Raw genomic sequence first — 16,222 nt, 5'->3', positions numbered from 1 at the left:
TTCACTGTACATGATAATAATTCATAACTATTACTGTGATAAAGCGTGCCACATACATTTCAACAGTTCCTTTGCGCTCGGGGGTGGACATTATTGTACGTGAGACTTGCAGGTCATACCGGCAGGCTTTGTGATGCCAGATCCTTCTCGAGGTTCCCGCGTATGTGTTCAAATCATTTCGGATCCCGTTTTGCCGCCATCGGAATATGTAAATTGTAGTCAGATGGTCGTCAGATTACACATGGACCGCCGTTGGATAGGTGTCCCATCTTGACCATGCCCAGAGAGTTCTGAGCATGTGCATCACACTCAGGGTCGCCAGCCAATTTTGACCAACTGTGTCAACTTCCGCAGATGGCTGTCAGAACGTTTTGGAAATGAAATGCGACACTTTTTGGATGTGCGCTGATTCATAATTCTGCGTGATTCTGGCTATGAGTGATGGGGGTATAACTATTTAGCAATTGACAGTGGTGGGCACAGCTAACCAAAAAGTTAGCTTTTATAACAGTTAATCCGCTAACTGAAAATTATCTTTTATAAAGTTAAACCGATAAACCCCTAAAAAAAATTAGTGGAAGTTACAGGTAAAAGCTAAACTAACTTTCAGTATTGATTTCAGTACACTAGCAGCTACTGACACAACGACGAGCCAGCGCTTCTGTCAGATTAGCTTTCTCTCAGCAAAGGAGACCAAGTGACTGAGGAGGAGGAGGAAAATAAACACAATTTCTCTTTACACCATAATGACTTGCCGGCATCACAGAAGTCACCAACAGGCATACAGTTTTAACTTATGGTTAAAACTGTAACTAAACTATTTCGAGACAAGTTATTTAACGTCATGTCTGGGTTTTATAAAGTGAAAATATCAGCAATATGTTTTAGTTTTAAAGTAATGCACTAATGTTGAAGGTTTTAGTGTTTGGGCCACACATGCTGCAGTGCATTTTGGGTAAAGTTTTCAAGACAGGAGAAATGCATTGAGACGCACTGATGAGGCTGCACTTTAACCACTACACACAGGCAACAGTATTAAACGCTTTGTATATTGTGCCTAAAACTCTCATGAATATATTCTCTGGATTTATAGAAGTTATTATTGTGTTTGTTTTATGCAAACCTGCCAGAAGCTCAGGTTTATTAAAAGTTTTATTATCAAAACATTAGCTTTGATAATTAGTGGTTAGTGGATTAGCGGAACTGTGCCCACCACTGGTAATCGGGAATCAAAAATTGGTAATGGGAGACGAGCTTAACACGCCCATTGGTGCACAGATGAGTGCATGTACACTTGCTATTAAACAATGTGGGCACAGAACATGAAAATGTCAGTTAGAAACTAGCAGCAACTGTTGGTGCTGAACCGAGTGTAAAACTAGACCCTTAATCTCTGTGTCGAACAAAGGCAGGGGTGGTGGCGCTTGTTTTCAGTGTAAAAGGTTCCTGGTTCAAGGCCAACCTTGCCAAAACTTGTGCCAAATCAACATGCAGATCCACCGTGACTCTGCTGTGGTGACCCGAGTCAGAATAAGGGAAAAGCCGAAGGGACTTACTTAATCTCTGCGTCAAACAAAGAACATTTTCATACTTTCAACTTAGTGTTGGATATGCACATATTATGTTACATTTTATGTTCTTTTTTGTAAGAAAATGGACATGTTTAGCATGAAACTCTTGCCATATGTAATTGGAAAAGGACTTTTTTGCACAGCGGGGCTCCAACACTCTGAGCAGTTACAGTAAAACCCAACACTGCCACGCAGTGGTTAACAGTGTACTGCAGTACTACTACTTTATGAACGGTTTTGTTAAAAAAAAAAAAAAAAAGTAAAACTATTGATCTTTTTGTGGAACTTGTGTTGCTGTTTTGAATTATGGCAGAAAAAAATTCAGTGAATGATGTCAGATCGGACACTTGCACTCACACACCTCTTCCAGAGGTGCTGGGCTGTAACCGTTCAACAAAGACAGAAGAACGTGGAACTAATTCTCTCAGACTTACACATTGATAAAGATTAGACCAACCGGCTTTCACGGCACCTGCCAGCCGCTGTGCTTTAACTTTGGTGAGGTGTTGCTTTGGAGCAGACTCTCTACCCACTGGAAGCACCTGCATTGAACAAGTGTACCGTCCACACAATGAGCCAGAGACAACCGGGGTGTGCCACTGGGTTGGTGGAGGATTACTATGAAGCACTGACTTGAAACAGGACGACATGCCCCGGTTCAGTTCTCTCAGCCTCCTGTGGCTTTTCATGTGAAGAGGTGTATTTTATTTTATTTTTTTTAAATAATGCTTAAACAGATGGGGTTTCTTTAAAGAACTAAAATGGAAAATCCCTGTTTATAACATAAAATAAAAACCCTGTGCGCCTGTGGACCAATCTGTTATTACATTTATGCTGGCAAAATCCTGGAATACTATATAATTAATATTTATTAAATACAAATGACAATTTAATATTGTTAGGCTGTTGTAAATCTTAGGAAATTACATTCATGTCCCCTGTGTCCCTGTCAGTTTGGTATTTGTCATCTGCTTCAGATTCATTATTTGACTCAAACCTGTGATGTGATCACAAAATATAACTTTATAGCTTTCAGAAGGCTTTTCCTCTGAGCTGCTTGTGGGGATACACATTGTTTGCAGTGGCCTGACTGCAGCACACACACACACACACACACACACACACACACAAAAATCATAGCATCAGTTGCACTTTAATACTACTATTTCCTGTAATAGCTGCTCAGTGTCAGAGCGCTACTGTGTGGAAATGTCTCATTCATGTAGCTGTGTCCAATGTAAAAGGTAGCTCAAAGAAACCATTCTGCACAATATAACGCCTTTCATAAATGTGTGCTTGCCCCCTGCAGGTGATTAAAGAGGCCATCAAAGACTGCATCGTGTCTCGGAAGGAGAACCCCTCGTGTCTGTCTTTTCCCATCACCCTCAGCGAGCTCCAGAAAAAGAGATCTTTCAAAAGAAATTCTCGAGCAAAACCTGCAAATCACCTCACAAGTGATCTGTAAGGCGAAGACTTTGCATAGATGGACTTTAAAATAGTTTTAAAATCATGCATTTTCTTTTTGGAAAATGCTACTTTTGTTTGTTTTATGTGTATAATTTCAGCCTGGAGGTTTGCGATAGATAGATCTTTATCATCGTTGCAACTTATACAACAAACTTCAGATTTTTTCTTCGGAAATATGTTTAAATCTCTTAAAAGGACCACAAATCAGGATGCACTCATAACTTAACTTGCACAGATTTAACAGCAGAGAAAGTTTTTTTTTCTGTTGCTGTTTATTCATATTTTTCTTTTGCTTTTTTTTGCTGGCTGAGAGGGAACAGACTAAATGATGAAAATCGAGGTGTGAAAAACTCGACAAGGTGCCTGCTCGCAGTTGTGCTGCCGGTATACACGTATATGTTTAATTTTACTGCATTTTTGAATGAAATTGCACAAATCGGAGTTAAAGCAAATACCTTTTTGCGTAATTTCGTGCACCCTCAACTAAATGTGCACACTGACTTTTGCTTGCATCCTTATGTTGACTTCATATGCATTTTTACTTGTGCAAAAAGCTGCTTTAAGTTGTTTGAATGCACTATCGTAACTGTTTAACATATTTAAAGTATAGCAACACAAAATGGAAATGTCTTCTTTTTTTCTTCTTCTTCTTGCTGGACGGCTTGTCTAAACATGTAATCTTGTTTGGAAACATACAAGAGGAGTTCGTAACCATCGGTTTTGTTTAATGGTAACTCCTAAACATGCGAAGTACTCCCCCACCGCTGGATACTTCAAACATCTGGATGATGTTTACCTGCCTACAGGGCAGGAGATCCCCTATAGGGAGTGTCTCACGGGAAAGCGACCATGTTGGACAAACAAAACTTCACACCATGGCAACGGCCCTCTGTTGGGATAAAGGTGTGTTTATTTTCCTGACCGTGTTGGTTCAGGCTTCCTTTCTGACAAGACTTGTTTTTGCTGAAGCATTTCCGCTCCTCGATTAACTGCGGGAGTCCTCCAACGCCCCCAGAGGACTAAGTGCAGCTTAGCCTGGAGCGAGGGAATGCTGGGTGGAGTGATGAGTGCGGCGGTGCAGTCACGAGACAGTTTTTTTATGATCTTTAAAGTGGTGGCTCTCCGTGGAATGTTGCACACTACACCTACACCTGCAGCATTGGACTCCTGGAATCTGACACACTACACCTCGCCCTGCAGGGGCCCAAAGGCCGCACGGAGAGCAGTGGAATTTTACACAGAAGCAACTCCGAGCCTGATGTGCTCCGTTTTCAGTCCTGCTGTCAGCAAGAAACTGAGAAAACAGTTTTGCTGCAGGCCGGTAGACTTTTTTTTTTTTTTTGTAATGTGTTAAATCGTTAGCTGTATTGCCAAACATCATATCTGGGTGGAGAATAGATCCAATTACTTTTTCAGCTGGAGGGTGTAAGTACTGGGTTTGACAGTCAAAATTTTATAAAAGGTTTTATGTTGTTGTTGTTTGTTTGTTTGTTTGTTTTTTGCATTGCAAAATTGATCATTTTCTGTGGTCATCTCATTAGCAGACTGATTTAACTTTATGTATCTGATAATAGAGAGTTCAATACACAACAAAAAAACATGTTTTTGTGTTATTGTTTTTCTGGGTGGGGTTGCCCACAACATTTCTCAAACTCAGAACTTTCTGCGTTTTCGTTTATGCCAAGTTTGGAGCTAAATTAGGGACTGCTTGAACTATCCTGAATATGATGTTTTGCAGTGAGTTACTTGGTCTCGGTCACAATGTGCCACAAGATTTCGAATCATTTGAAAAATTAACAACAATACCTTCATGTCCAAGGCTGTGTAATGGTTCATTTATTCATTCTCCATCCCTGTTTATTCCTTGTTGGAACCTGTCCTAGCTGCCACTGGGTGAGAGGCGGGGTACACCCTGGACAGGACGTCAGTCTATCGCAGGGTCACCATACCAGTTCAAGGGACAAAAATTAAATGTTTTTTAATGTTCCAGAACAGAAACTTTAAAAACAAAATAATGGTAAACAATTAATAACATTAGTTTTATTTTATTTTTTTTTAAGTTAACACCCTGTTTACACCGAGTCCACAACCAAGTTGTGATTAAAAAATAGTGGTCAGGGCTTTCCTTATGTGGGATATGTTAACTTTGAAAAACATTTAAAATAATGCTCTACTTTTTTGACGTTTTAAGTATATTTCTGTTCATTATATAATTATGTAGTAGTAATAATAATAATACTAATAATTTATTTATGTTTTTCATTTCATTTGGCATGAAAACCATTTCCATCTCCACTCCAAAAGTGAGTTCTACCACCGCTGCTCACGTTGTCCACCACATTTGCGTTACTACTGTACATCCACTTGTATTTTTAAATAAAACATCTGGGTTTTTAATTTGGCACTTTTTCTCATGCACAGATGTAAAAGAATGAAAAAAAAAACACGTTAGCAGTGTACATACGCCACAGAAAACAGAATGTAACTCCAAAAATCAGACAATCAGTTTATTAGTGTACCTGTAAACAGGAGCTTGTGCACTCTTTGATAGAAATGGACCAGTGGCAGGCGACTAAAATAAAATGTGAGATGATCTCTCTGTTTCCAGCCAGAGCAGGTAAATATTGTGTCACTTATCTCATAAATGTTGTCGTTGAATATAAACTGCATCAGTGTTTGGTGGACAGGCAAAAACGAAAAGAGAAATATTGTTGGAAATAGTTATCGAACTCCAGTTAGGCTGAACAACGTGCCCAGCGTAGCCTAGCTTGTTAACAGGCATTATAGGGTAAAATATGGCCTATGTCAGTACATATTGTTAAATCACATATGTGAAACATTATTAACTGATATTTCACTTGGTTCTAACCAGTTTGGGAAGGACCGTTTTAAGGCCGAACCCAAACTTAAAAATGTTAATATACTGATTCTACTGGGAATGAACCAACTGGAGAAAATAAATAATTTTTTGAAGCCCTGAATTGAACAAATTTGATGACAGTATTATTTATTTTGTTTGCATTCTGTTTTATACTGAACTCATGTAAAACACCAAATGCTGGTGCCCCCCCCCCCCCCCCCCCCCAATGTTTGTCTGCATAAGGAGTTAGATCTCTATGCCAGTCAACACCATTGCTGTGTTTTCCTCTTTCTCTGGACCATGCTTGTGTTAACGACGTAAAGATGTTGTGTTATGAGAGGAAGATTGCATCTGACCACTCACCCATTATATTTCTTGCAAACTATTTAATCTTCCTGGTACCACTGAATGACTCCCTTCTGCTTATGCGTCAATCCATGTATTTTCAAATCAGTTATCCTAGTTGAGGGTCACGGGGGGCTGGAACCTATCTTAGCAGTCAATAGGCTAAAAATCTTTGCAGGAACCTAAATAAAATGGTTCTTTAGTCCTTTGTGCACAGCAATGAAAAAGTTCTTGAAATGGTTCTTTATTCCTGGGGTCATTCCTGTAGTGTGCAAAATACCGTTGTGTTACTTTCCTTCTGGGATTGATTTAATGATTTTAAATCGTATACAAGAGCTGCATAAAAGTTTACTTTCCAGTTCTTTTGTCCATTTAACAACAACAACAAAAAAAACTTAAAATTAACAATGTTTACAAATGTCTTGCACACGAGTCAATCCTACGGAGCTATGTTGTGTGCTTAAACATTCTTTTGTTCACTAACTGTTATTGTTGCTGATAAAGTATGCCAAACATGATGTCTATTGTCATTGTACACAAAAATCAATAAATCAATTAAAAAAAAACTTTTCTTGGTGTTATTTGGCTAAATATTTGCCATTTGTTAACTGCCACACTAAAAACAAGTAAAAAATTATGCAAATTATTGGTTATTAAAAAAGGATTAATAAATGGAATAGTTTTGACTATGTTGGATGTTTGGCCTCCAAAGTGAAGGTCAAACAATGTCAACGTCCATTGGATTCTATGACTTGTGACATATGTTACGCTGTAACATGATAACTAAGCATGCCAGATGGTGCAAACTATTCCTTTTTAGAACCCTATTAACCCAAACAATAATTTGCATCACTTCTTACCAAAATTGGAGCAACTTTAATTTTTGACCCCTGTACAAACTGAACCTGACCTTTGACACCATTTTTGATGGTTTTACCCCATAACTCCAGAACATTCAGTAATAGATAGTCCAAACTATCCACACCTTTTTGGAATAATTATGAACAGATAAATAATGTGGTATAGTTTTCAATATAATTGGAACACTGAAAGGTACTGTACATCTGTACTCCAATTACCTGTTCTTGCACTGTCCCGTTCCATTATGCTTTATTTATTTAACAATGAATATAGTTTTGTCTACTTGGCTCTTTTCACTTTTTATAGAAGTGTTTTCTTATTGTTTATGCACCAATAACACCAGATCAAACTCCTTATGTGTGTGAGCTTACTTGGAAATAAATTTGATTCTTATTCTGATTCTGAAGCATTTCTGCTGCTTTGAAGGTCCCAACAGGCAAACTGGCCTCCATCAGCCATAAATGGACTAAGTATGGATACACCAGGCCTCTTCCTAGAGCTGGCCGCCCATCTAAACGGAGCGATCAGGGGAGAAGAGCCTTAGAGAGGTGACAAAGAACCTGATGGTCACTCCGTCAGAGCTTCACTATTCCTCTGAGAGAGGAGAACCTACCAGAAGGACAACCATCTCTGCAGCAATCCACCAATCAGGCCTGTATGGTAGAGCAGCCGGACAGAAGCCACTCCTTGGCAAAAGGTACATGGCAGCCCGCCTGGAGTTTGCCAAAAGGCACCTGAATGACTCTCAGACCATGAGAAACAAAATTCTCTTGTCTGATAAGACAAAGATTAAACTCTTTGGTGTGAATGCCAAGCGTCATGATTGGAGGAAACCAGACACCATCCCTACAGTGAAGCATGGTGGTGGCAGCATCATGCTTTGGGAATGTTTTTCAGTGGCAGGAACTGAGGAACTAGTCAGGATTGAGGGAAAGATGAATGCAGCAATGTACAGAGACATCCTGGATGAAAACCTGCTCCAGAGCGCTCTTGACCTCAGATTGGGGCAAAAGTTCATCTTTCAGCAGGACAATGACCCTAAACACACAGCCAAGATATCAAATGAGTGGCTTCATGACAACTCTGTGAATGTCCTTGAGTTGCCCAGCCTGAGTCCAGACCTGAATCTGATTGAACATCTCTGGAGAGATCTGAAAATGACTGTGCACCGACGCTCCCCATGCAACCTGATGGAGCTTGAGAGGTGCTGCAAAGAGGAATGGGCCAAACTGCCCAAAGATAGATGCACCAAGCTTGTGGCATCATATTCAAGAAGACTTGAGGCTGTAATTGTATAGTATTATCTTCACAAGCAAAAATAAGAGATGCAGAACTCTTTCAGTTCAGAAGACCAGCGTGTTATTTGGTCCTGTTGTGATTTCTAAATATGAGGTGACCTGATGACTATTTTAACCACATAAAATGAGGTGTTAAGGGTATAAGGTCACATCCCAGTGTCTTTCCTATCTTTACTTATGGCTAACCTCAGATTCAGAACTAATCAGTGAGTCAACAAATCCCACAGTCAAAATACATTTAATTTGAGAAATAATCCCAACATGCTGTAAAGCAGACAATGTTATAAAACAACACGAGTAGCACTTTCACCTCCACACAGGCGGAAGCCACCCACAGCCTGTGTGCAGCCTCAAGACCTGCTGCAACACAACGCCCCCTAAATCATTACATTCTGCAATTAAATCATTATCCAGGAGCAATATTCTCATTTTATGAGAAAACTAATTATGTGCTTAGGATCTTTTGCTGTAGTGTTATTCTTGCTCTGTGGCACGGAAGCGCCAGGCCCATCGCCCTGCAGGTTTGCTCTGATGCTCACACCTGCACACTTTGCAGACAGCATCAATACCGTTCCATCTGCATCGCCTGACTGTCTCACTGCGCCATACGGGAGACATCACAGTATTGCATTTTTTCTGAGATTTGTTAATTGCACGTTCACGTGAAGGTCATGTATGTGCCTGTATGTTGCCTTTTGATGTGTGACTCATTCACATAGCACAGACGGGCTGGGGCGCTCCACAAAGCTCACGATGAGGACACTCGTGACCAATGCACGCAACTCTCTCTGTGTACTCAAACGTCTAACTTTACAACGTGGAAACTGTTTTCCTCACCTTCTCAAAGCACTCCATAGACCTGTTTGTGGGTTACGAAGGTCAAAATAAGGGCAAAATGATGTTTGTTATTTGCAGATCACTTTTTAATTGAGCTTTTTACTGTTAAGAATTGTTTTAAAAGTATGTCACAAATTAATGTTTGCATGTTAGGTGCCTCTATTCTGATTTGGGGGTCAGAAGGTCAAAACCTCTGCTGCACAACTCCAGTTGCTGTCAAACTAGATGTGTATGTTAGATAACCAGAAACAATTATTTATTTTGTGGTTGAAGGTCAACATGGATTCCATGTTTTGTCGGGTTCAGGTGCCTTTGTTGGCGATGAATGGTTTACTGACCTTGACTTGGTGGGCAATACTTTGATCTTTGTTGAAATGAAGTAAATTATTGGTTGTCATTAGCTTTGAAAAATGACTTTACCTCACATCCTCACCTACAGTCTGCCACTGCAGACAACATGAATTCTGCTATGACAAGTGGTATGAACGTTTTTCTCCCGAAAACATGTGAGCGCAACATAAATGCAGTCAATGTCAAGCAGCGCAGAGCGCACCCTTTGGTGTGTGTATGAGGGAGGAAAGGGGAAGAGAAGTTTGCCATTTAGAAAGTCTGTAATATGTCTGTAAACCGTTAATTACTTAGTGTGAAATCTGCTTTGTCACTTTTTGACTCACCCCACCTGCACCCATAATTTTTTTTGACCAAACTCGGCCCATAACAACGGTCCAATAACAAAGTGTTAAACCATATGTACTCCTGCAGTGCCAATTTTATCCTGCACTGGTCAGCCATCAGAATCAAAGGGGCCGAGCAAGTATAGGTAAGCTTGGTCAAAAAATATTATAGGTGCGGGTGAGCCATAAAGTGACAAAGCAGAGTTCCCATGAAGTAATTAACAATTTTCAGACATATTACAGACTCTCTAAATGCCATCTTCTCTTCCCCTTTCCTCCCTCACACACACACCAAAGAGTGTGCTCTGCACTGCTTGACATTGACTGCATTTATGCTGCACTCACGTTTTTGGTAGAAAAACTTTCATACCACTTGTCATGTTGTCTGCAGTGGCAGACTGGAGGTGACGGTGTGAGGCAAAGTCATTTTTCAAAGCCAAAGACAACCAATAATTTACTTAATGAATGATACAGGCCCTGTGACAGACTGGAGTGCTGTCCAGGGTGTGCCCTGTGTCGCGCCCTATGACTACTGGGATAGGTTCCACCCCCATGATCCTTAACTGGAGTAAGTGGGTATAGAAAATGGGTGAATGGGTGAAGGATACAGTGTTTTGCACATTAAAACAGGAAACCCTGGCTGTTATTGCACCTTAAATGTTAACATTTTGGCGTGGTGCACGCTCACACGCGGGAAGGCACGTGTGCATGTGTACTACCAAAAAAAGACTGAGAGTGGATCCACTCAGCCATTGTATAATTTTTGATAACAAACCAACCAACCAGGTCAAAGTACTCAGACATCAGTCATGTAGAGAAAGCAATAGAATATTTGAAATAATTTCCAGGAATTTTGTCACTTTTCTACACATACACTCGACCTCTGACCATGATTATTGACTGATCTTTACCCAAATCAAAGCAGGTCTTACTGTCAATAAGCCCAATGTAGCTGCCAACTTTGATCAAAATGGGGTTAGATGTTTGAAAGATATCTTTATAAAACACATAGAAGCAGAGTAACATAGAGACCAATGTGACCAAGAGGGCAAACCTTTAACAAACAAACGTGGGTGATTGCATAGCTTCCTTGACAGAGGTAATAAATGTCATTATATGTTACATTTGATGAGCCTTGCATAGCTTCCTTGACAGAGGTAATAAATGTCATTATATGTTACATTTGATGAGCCTTTGGGGGATTTTTACTCCTTTATTTCACAGTAAAACCACCCTGGTACTCTAATTGTGCTACTGAGCTTCAGGTTTTACTCACGGAAAGTGAGCAGAGTTTCCTCCTTTTGCTTCACTCGGTTAATATTTTGCCTTTAGATACGGTAGCTGTGCGTGTGCTGGGAGTGTGGGAAATCCTGAATGGCTTTAGTAATCCTTTGTCCTCCAGTGGCAAACAACCAGGAGTCCAGAAAAAGCAGATAAGGAAATTAAAGACTCCACTCCTAAAAAGCCTTTAGTAAGGCGTAGGCATGTTCCATTTTCTCTTTTCGCTTCCCAGAAAAGACCTCTGACTTTCTGAACTCATTAAATAAATTGTTCATGTGCATCAGAACCAATGCTGCCTGTGCATGTTTAGGGGCAAATATCACTCACCAGGGCTCGGTATGATAAAATAAATACTCCCAGGCAGAGGGTGAGATGAATCAGTGAGCTGGCAAAGACTTCAATCGTGTCTCTGCAAAGATAATGAATTATTAGGAGGATAACGTGACTTCATCACATTTCAACAAGCAGACTTTAGTGTTTAGTCTCATTTCTGGTCAGATAACACAAAGACGTCAGTTTTATCAAAGCATCCTGCATCCTCACTAAGTATATTTTTATCACTCGCTATTATCAACTTGTGTGCTTTTTTTTCTCTTTCTGTCTTAGCAGGATAGCTCAACTGACTTTTATACAACTAGGTGGAAATGTTGTTTGTTACAAGAGGTGGAAACAATTAGATGTTGGCGATGATCTGAATCTGGATGGTTATTTAGTTTCATTGCAATTAGCCAAATAAAGTGGTTTAGGTCTTTTTTTTTCCCTTGGTGGCCACCAGACCAAGGGTTTGAAACTGAAAGAAAGTGACAAACCAGTTCATTCCTTCATCAAGCATCCACCAACCATCCAGCAGATGGCAATGTTCAGCAGGTGACACATTTCGTTTAATAATAAGTTCTTCAGCTGCTCCCTTGTTTGCACTCGGCGTCGCCACAGCAAATCCAAGGTGGATCTGCACATGTTGAATTGGCACAAGTTTTACGCCGGATGCCCTTCCTGGCACAACTCCACATTACATGGAGAAATGTGGCAGGGGTGGTATTTGAACACGGAACCTTCTGAACTGAAACCAAGCGCATTAACCACTTGGCCACCACCCCTGTTGAGATGTTTCGTTTAATGTGGTTCATAAACGTTAACCACATTTTAACTGGTTTATTCTCATTACATAACCTTTTAATTTCTTTGAGTTCTGATACTGAAGCAACATTGTGGTTTAAGACCGTATCTCACAGAGTGGAGAATGCTAACAAAAGTAGCGAATTTTGGTTTTGTTTGGGTTCGTAAAAGTTTGCAGGAGTTCATAACAGTTTGCAGTTTTTAGGGTTGTAAACAGTATCTCTTGTCGTAAATACATTTGAACATGTTCAAAACTTCTTAATGAATTCATTTTTCCGCAAACAGCTGCAATCATTTGTGAAACAGTTTTAAGCATTTGTAAGCGGTTGTGACACCTATCGCTAAAGTTCTCTTTGGTTCACAACCACTCTGATCCAAATAGTGTATCTTTTCTTCTTCTTTTATTGCTCGCTTCTGCAGCATGATAGCTGCAGCAGTTGTTGGACTCCCTATTGTGGACTCCCTACATCTGTAGTTTCTGATCATTTTATTGCAGATGTTTTTAATAGTAAGGCCTGTTGTGCAGTTAATCTTCCTAACAGATCATCTAAAATGCCTGTGCCATAGGATTTCCATCGAGTGACTTTTTTTGTGTGTGTGTGAGTGCGTGTTGTTTAATTTTGTATGCTAATGGAATTAGCACTTTTAGCAGCTATCGATAGCGTGGTGACATTAGGCCAGGGTTGCCAACTCTCATCGCATCTGGCAACTGTCACGCGTCAATCTCATGCTCTCACACACAAGCAAGAAATGTCATGCCAAAATAAAAAAAAATTTCCCGTTAATTTTCTGTTGATTAGACTAGACCAGACCACAGCTCATTGTTTCTTAATGAAAGGAGAGGAGTTTAAAGCCCACACAGAAACAGCTGTTAACATCTGCTTACGATGTTCTCACTGCAATATTCTGTAATCGTTGATTCGCTGGAAACCTTGCACCTGATACATTAGCTGTGCGTGAAGAGTTCAGAGAGTTCGACACGTTGGAGCGACATCTCTGGTATTTTGGCATTGTGGGATGGCACTGAATTTGCTGACATGAGAAGATGCTGCTGGATGAGTGTATTGACTTATAATCATTTAGGCAGAAAAACACACGAGATACACAAGTCCTTGTGCCAAATATACTCCTTCTGTTTTCGTTGCCCATGAAAACACACTGTAATCGCAAATACAGCATTGTTTTGGAACTACTTTTTGCGCAGGAATTCATCAAGCACATCGGCCGCAGAATAGCACAGGCACAAAAACTGTATAGTAGTTCGGCCAAAATGAGAGCGTCCACTTTTAGCTTGCCATAAGCTAAGTTAGTGGTGCTCGTGAGAGTATGAGAATTCGAGCATCCAGCGTTTTCATGTATCCCATAATCCCTTGCGCGCCAGAGAGTCGCTGCAGTCAAAACAACATAGAGAATCCACATGATGGCAATTGTAAATGAATATTATACTACAAAAATGTATTTTTTATGCTTTTCATCACGTTAATAAGAGACTGCATGCATGATACCCTGAAAACTTGCTAAAACAATTATAACGAATAATCCGTGTCTGCTACGTTTAATCTGCGTGGAATTTAATAAACGCAAACCGAATTTCATACTTATTATATATATATTAGTCTGGAACAAAAAGGACAAACAGATTTGTAAAGAACAATAATCAAGACGTTAAACAGCAAACTTCACTTTCCGACATGAACAGGAAGCGAGCGTAGCTCACAGCCGCTCTCATTTAAAATAACGGAGAGACAGCCTGTGATTCTCGCATGTTTACATAAACGCAATAGCAACATCTATAAACCCAGAGAATATATTCATGAGAGTTTTAGGCACAATATAAAAATAGTTTTATGTTGCGATGTTAATGGTGTTGTCCGTGTGCAGCGGTTAAAGTGCAGCGTGATCAGAGCATCTCAATGCAGTTCTCAATGTTACTGAGATCTTGCAACGCGGTGACCTCTCTGAGGTTTTGCGGGATTTGAAACCTGAAAAGGGTGGATGGGTTCGGACCTTGGTTCTGAGTCGAATAATCTATTGTTTAATAAAACTAGGTCCCTTGTCACTACAGATGTAGCCTACTCAGTCTAATTGTGTGTTGAGACAGTTACAAACGTCTGATATGCGATATATGTAGGGGCTAGGTAATTTAAAGGGCACGTCACACATTATTTAATGTCCTGGTTAGCAAGTATTCATGACTGTAAGTCTATCCATGCACATGTGGTCGCTTGTGTATTTTAATTGTTAATATTAGTGATGGAGAAACAGAAGCGTTTTGAACCACTGCACCAGTATGAAGCCATTGTGCTGAAATGGTTGTGTTTTGAAGCATTTGATATAATTAAATATGGCGACATCTGCTGGCCAATCTTCAACATAGCACTTGCGTGGAACTGAAACAGTCAAGCAGTTATGTATGTTACATAATAAAGGTTCTGTGTGTATCTTGAAATTTTTGACTATATTTTTGTTTAAAGACATCAATAATATACTTGTGTTATAATGTGATTGTGCCATCATAAAATACTGTATGTAACAGAGACGTAAATGGTGAAATGCTTGTGCAACTAGGGACTGTTATGACCACAGTTGTACAAAATGAAGGGGATTTGGGGGCTTCAAGGGTTTTTATTGAAAAACAAGATAATTTCAGTGGTGTTAAGGCCCCCTGACACTTGCATTGTCGTGCAAGAGAGTAAACTCGTCGTTAACGTGTGTAGATTGAACGTGAGAGGGGCGCCGGCACGTGCAATTGCGCAAATAGAATCTTGAAATCTTCAAAAAAAATCATTCATGTATAAATGTCTAGAAATGTTGTGCAGTAAATGTGAAGTGGTAGTGAATGTTGTGCAACCTACTCGCCACCACTACGAAGCACATCGTCGAGTAAAGAAGAAGTGAACAGTGTGAGTGATTGCGTCAGTGCACCGCATCACAGCGCAGCTCGTCTGAACAATTATAACAAGATGTTAAATCTATCATAAACATACTTTTACAGCTGCAAATAAGAAGGAAAGAACATGCAACTGTTTTACCAAGCCATTACAATGGCTCCAAATGCCAAATGCCAGCTCCAAATGCTTTCTCCACCTCGTTCAGTGCATGTGTGAGAAAAGCAGCAGCTGGAGCGCTCATCTGTGATTCCGGAAGCGATTAGAGCCATTGTCAACAGCTAACTTGGACAGAAAATGATTAATCTGCTACAAAATAATTATTTTATATACACAGTGTCTAGCGCACAACGTGTGGCAGCCAGTGGAACAAAGCACACCGTCCAGCTGGGAACACAGCGGGTGGGATTGTCACGACGATGTGAGTGCAAGTGCGTGGATCAAAGTCGTGCAAGTGTCAGGGCACCTTTAGGCTTGAGTCTGTTCCTCTTCTCTTCAGTTTTGGAGACTTACACAGCACAGAAGTTGCTGGCATTTTGTCCATCTTGTAAAGAGTTGGCGAAACAGCTGCCTCCATCCTCCCTATCTCTACTTGCAAATTCACCAAAATGTTCAGGGGAGCATTAGCATGGCTAAAACCCTTCAGCTTCTGGGGGGCTTTGCTTTGGATTTTCTCACTTGGTTATACAGGTGGACCCTCAAAGGGGTTGACATGTATAAGATGTGGAGAGGAGAAGAATCAAGCAGAGTTTCCCTTCTATTATTTTTATTAGTAAAGGAGGGCTTGTTTTTTTTTTTTTTTTTTTTTTTAGGGTTAGAGTTACCAAAAAACTTTGGGACTTTGGCTGGAGTCTTCCTCCAGCCAGAGTTCCAAAATTGGCAACCCTGCATTAGGTCCAGTTAATCCATGATTACTGAGGAAATAAATGGGTCCTAATTTTGAATGCTCACATCCAACCAAACTGTTATGAGGCCCACCACCCACTCTCCCAAAAAATTATTTAATAAACACCCAAACTAAGGT

General features: G+C 40.2%; 1 protein-coding gene across 1 annotated transcript in view; it reads left to right on the top strand.

Annotated features, from left to right (window-relative positions):
* LOC117518469 (cytosolic phospholipase A2-like) overlaps positions 1 to 5,495 on the top strand; it is a 72,121-nt gene extending 66,626 nt beyond the window's left edge. Inside the window, exon 18 of the mRNA XM_034179598.1 lies at positions 2,881 to 5,495. Coding sequence (XP_034035489.1) covers positions 2,881 to 3,036 — 156 coding nt within the window. The 3' untranslated portion in view covers positions 3,037 to 5,495. The remainder of the gene's footprint in view (positions 1 to 2,880) is intronic.
* Positions 5,496 to 16,222: the final 10,727 nt, after the last annotated feature.

This window comes from Thalassophryne amazonica, chromosome 10, assembly GCF_902500255.1.
Source record: "Thalassophryne amazonica chromosome 10, fThaAma1.1, whole genome shotgun sequence".
Classification (NCBI taxonomy): domain Eukaryota; kingdom Metazoa; phylum Chordata; class Actinopteri; order Batrachoidiformes; family Batrachoididae; genus Thalassophryne; species Thalassophryne amazonica.
The sequence above is the reverse complement of the archived record's forward strand: the minus strand, read 5'-3'. Positions and strand labels throughout refer to the sequence as shown.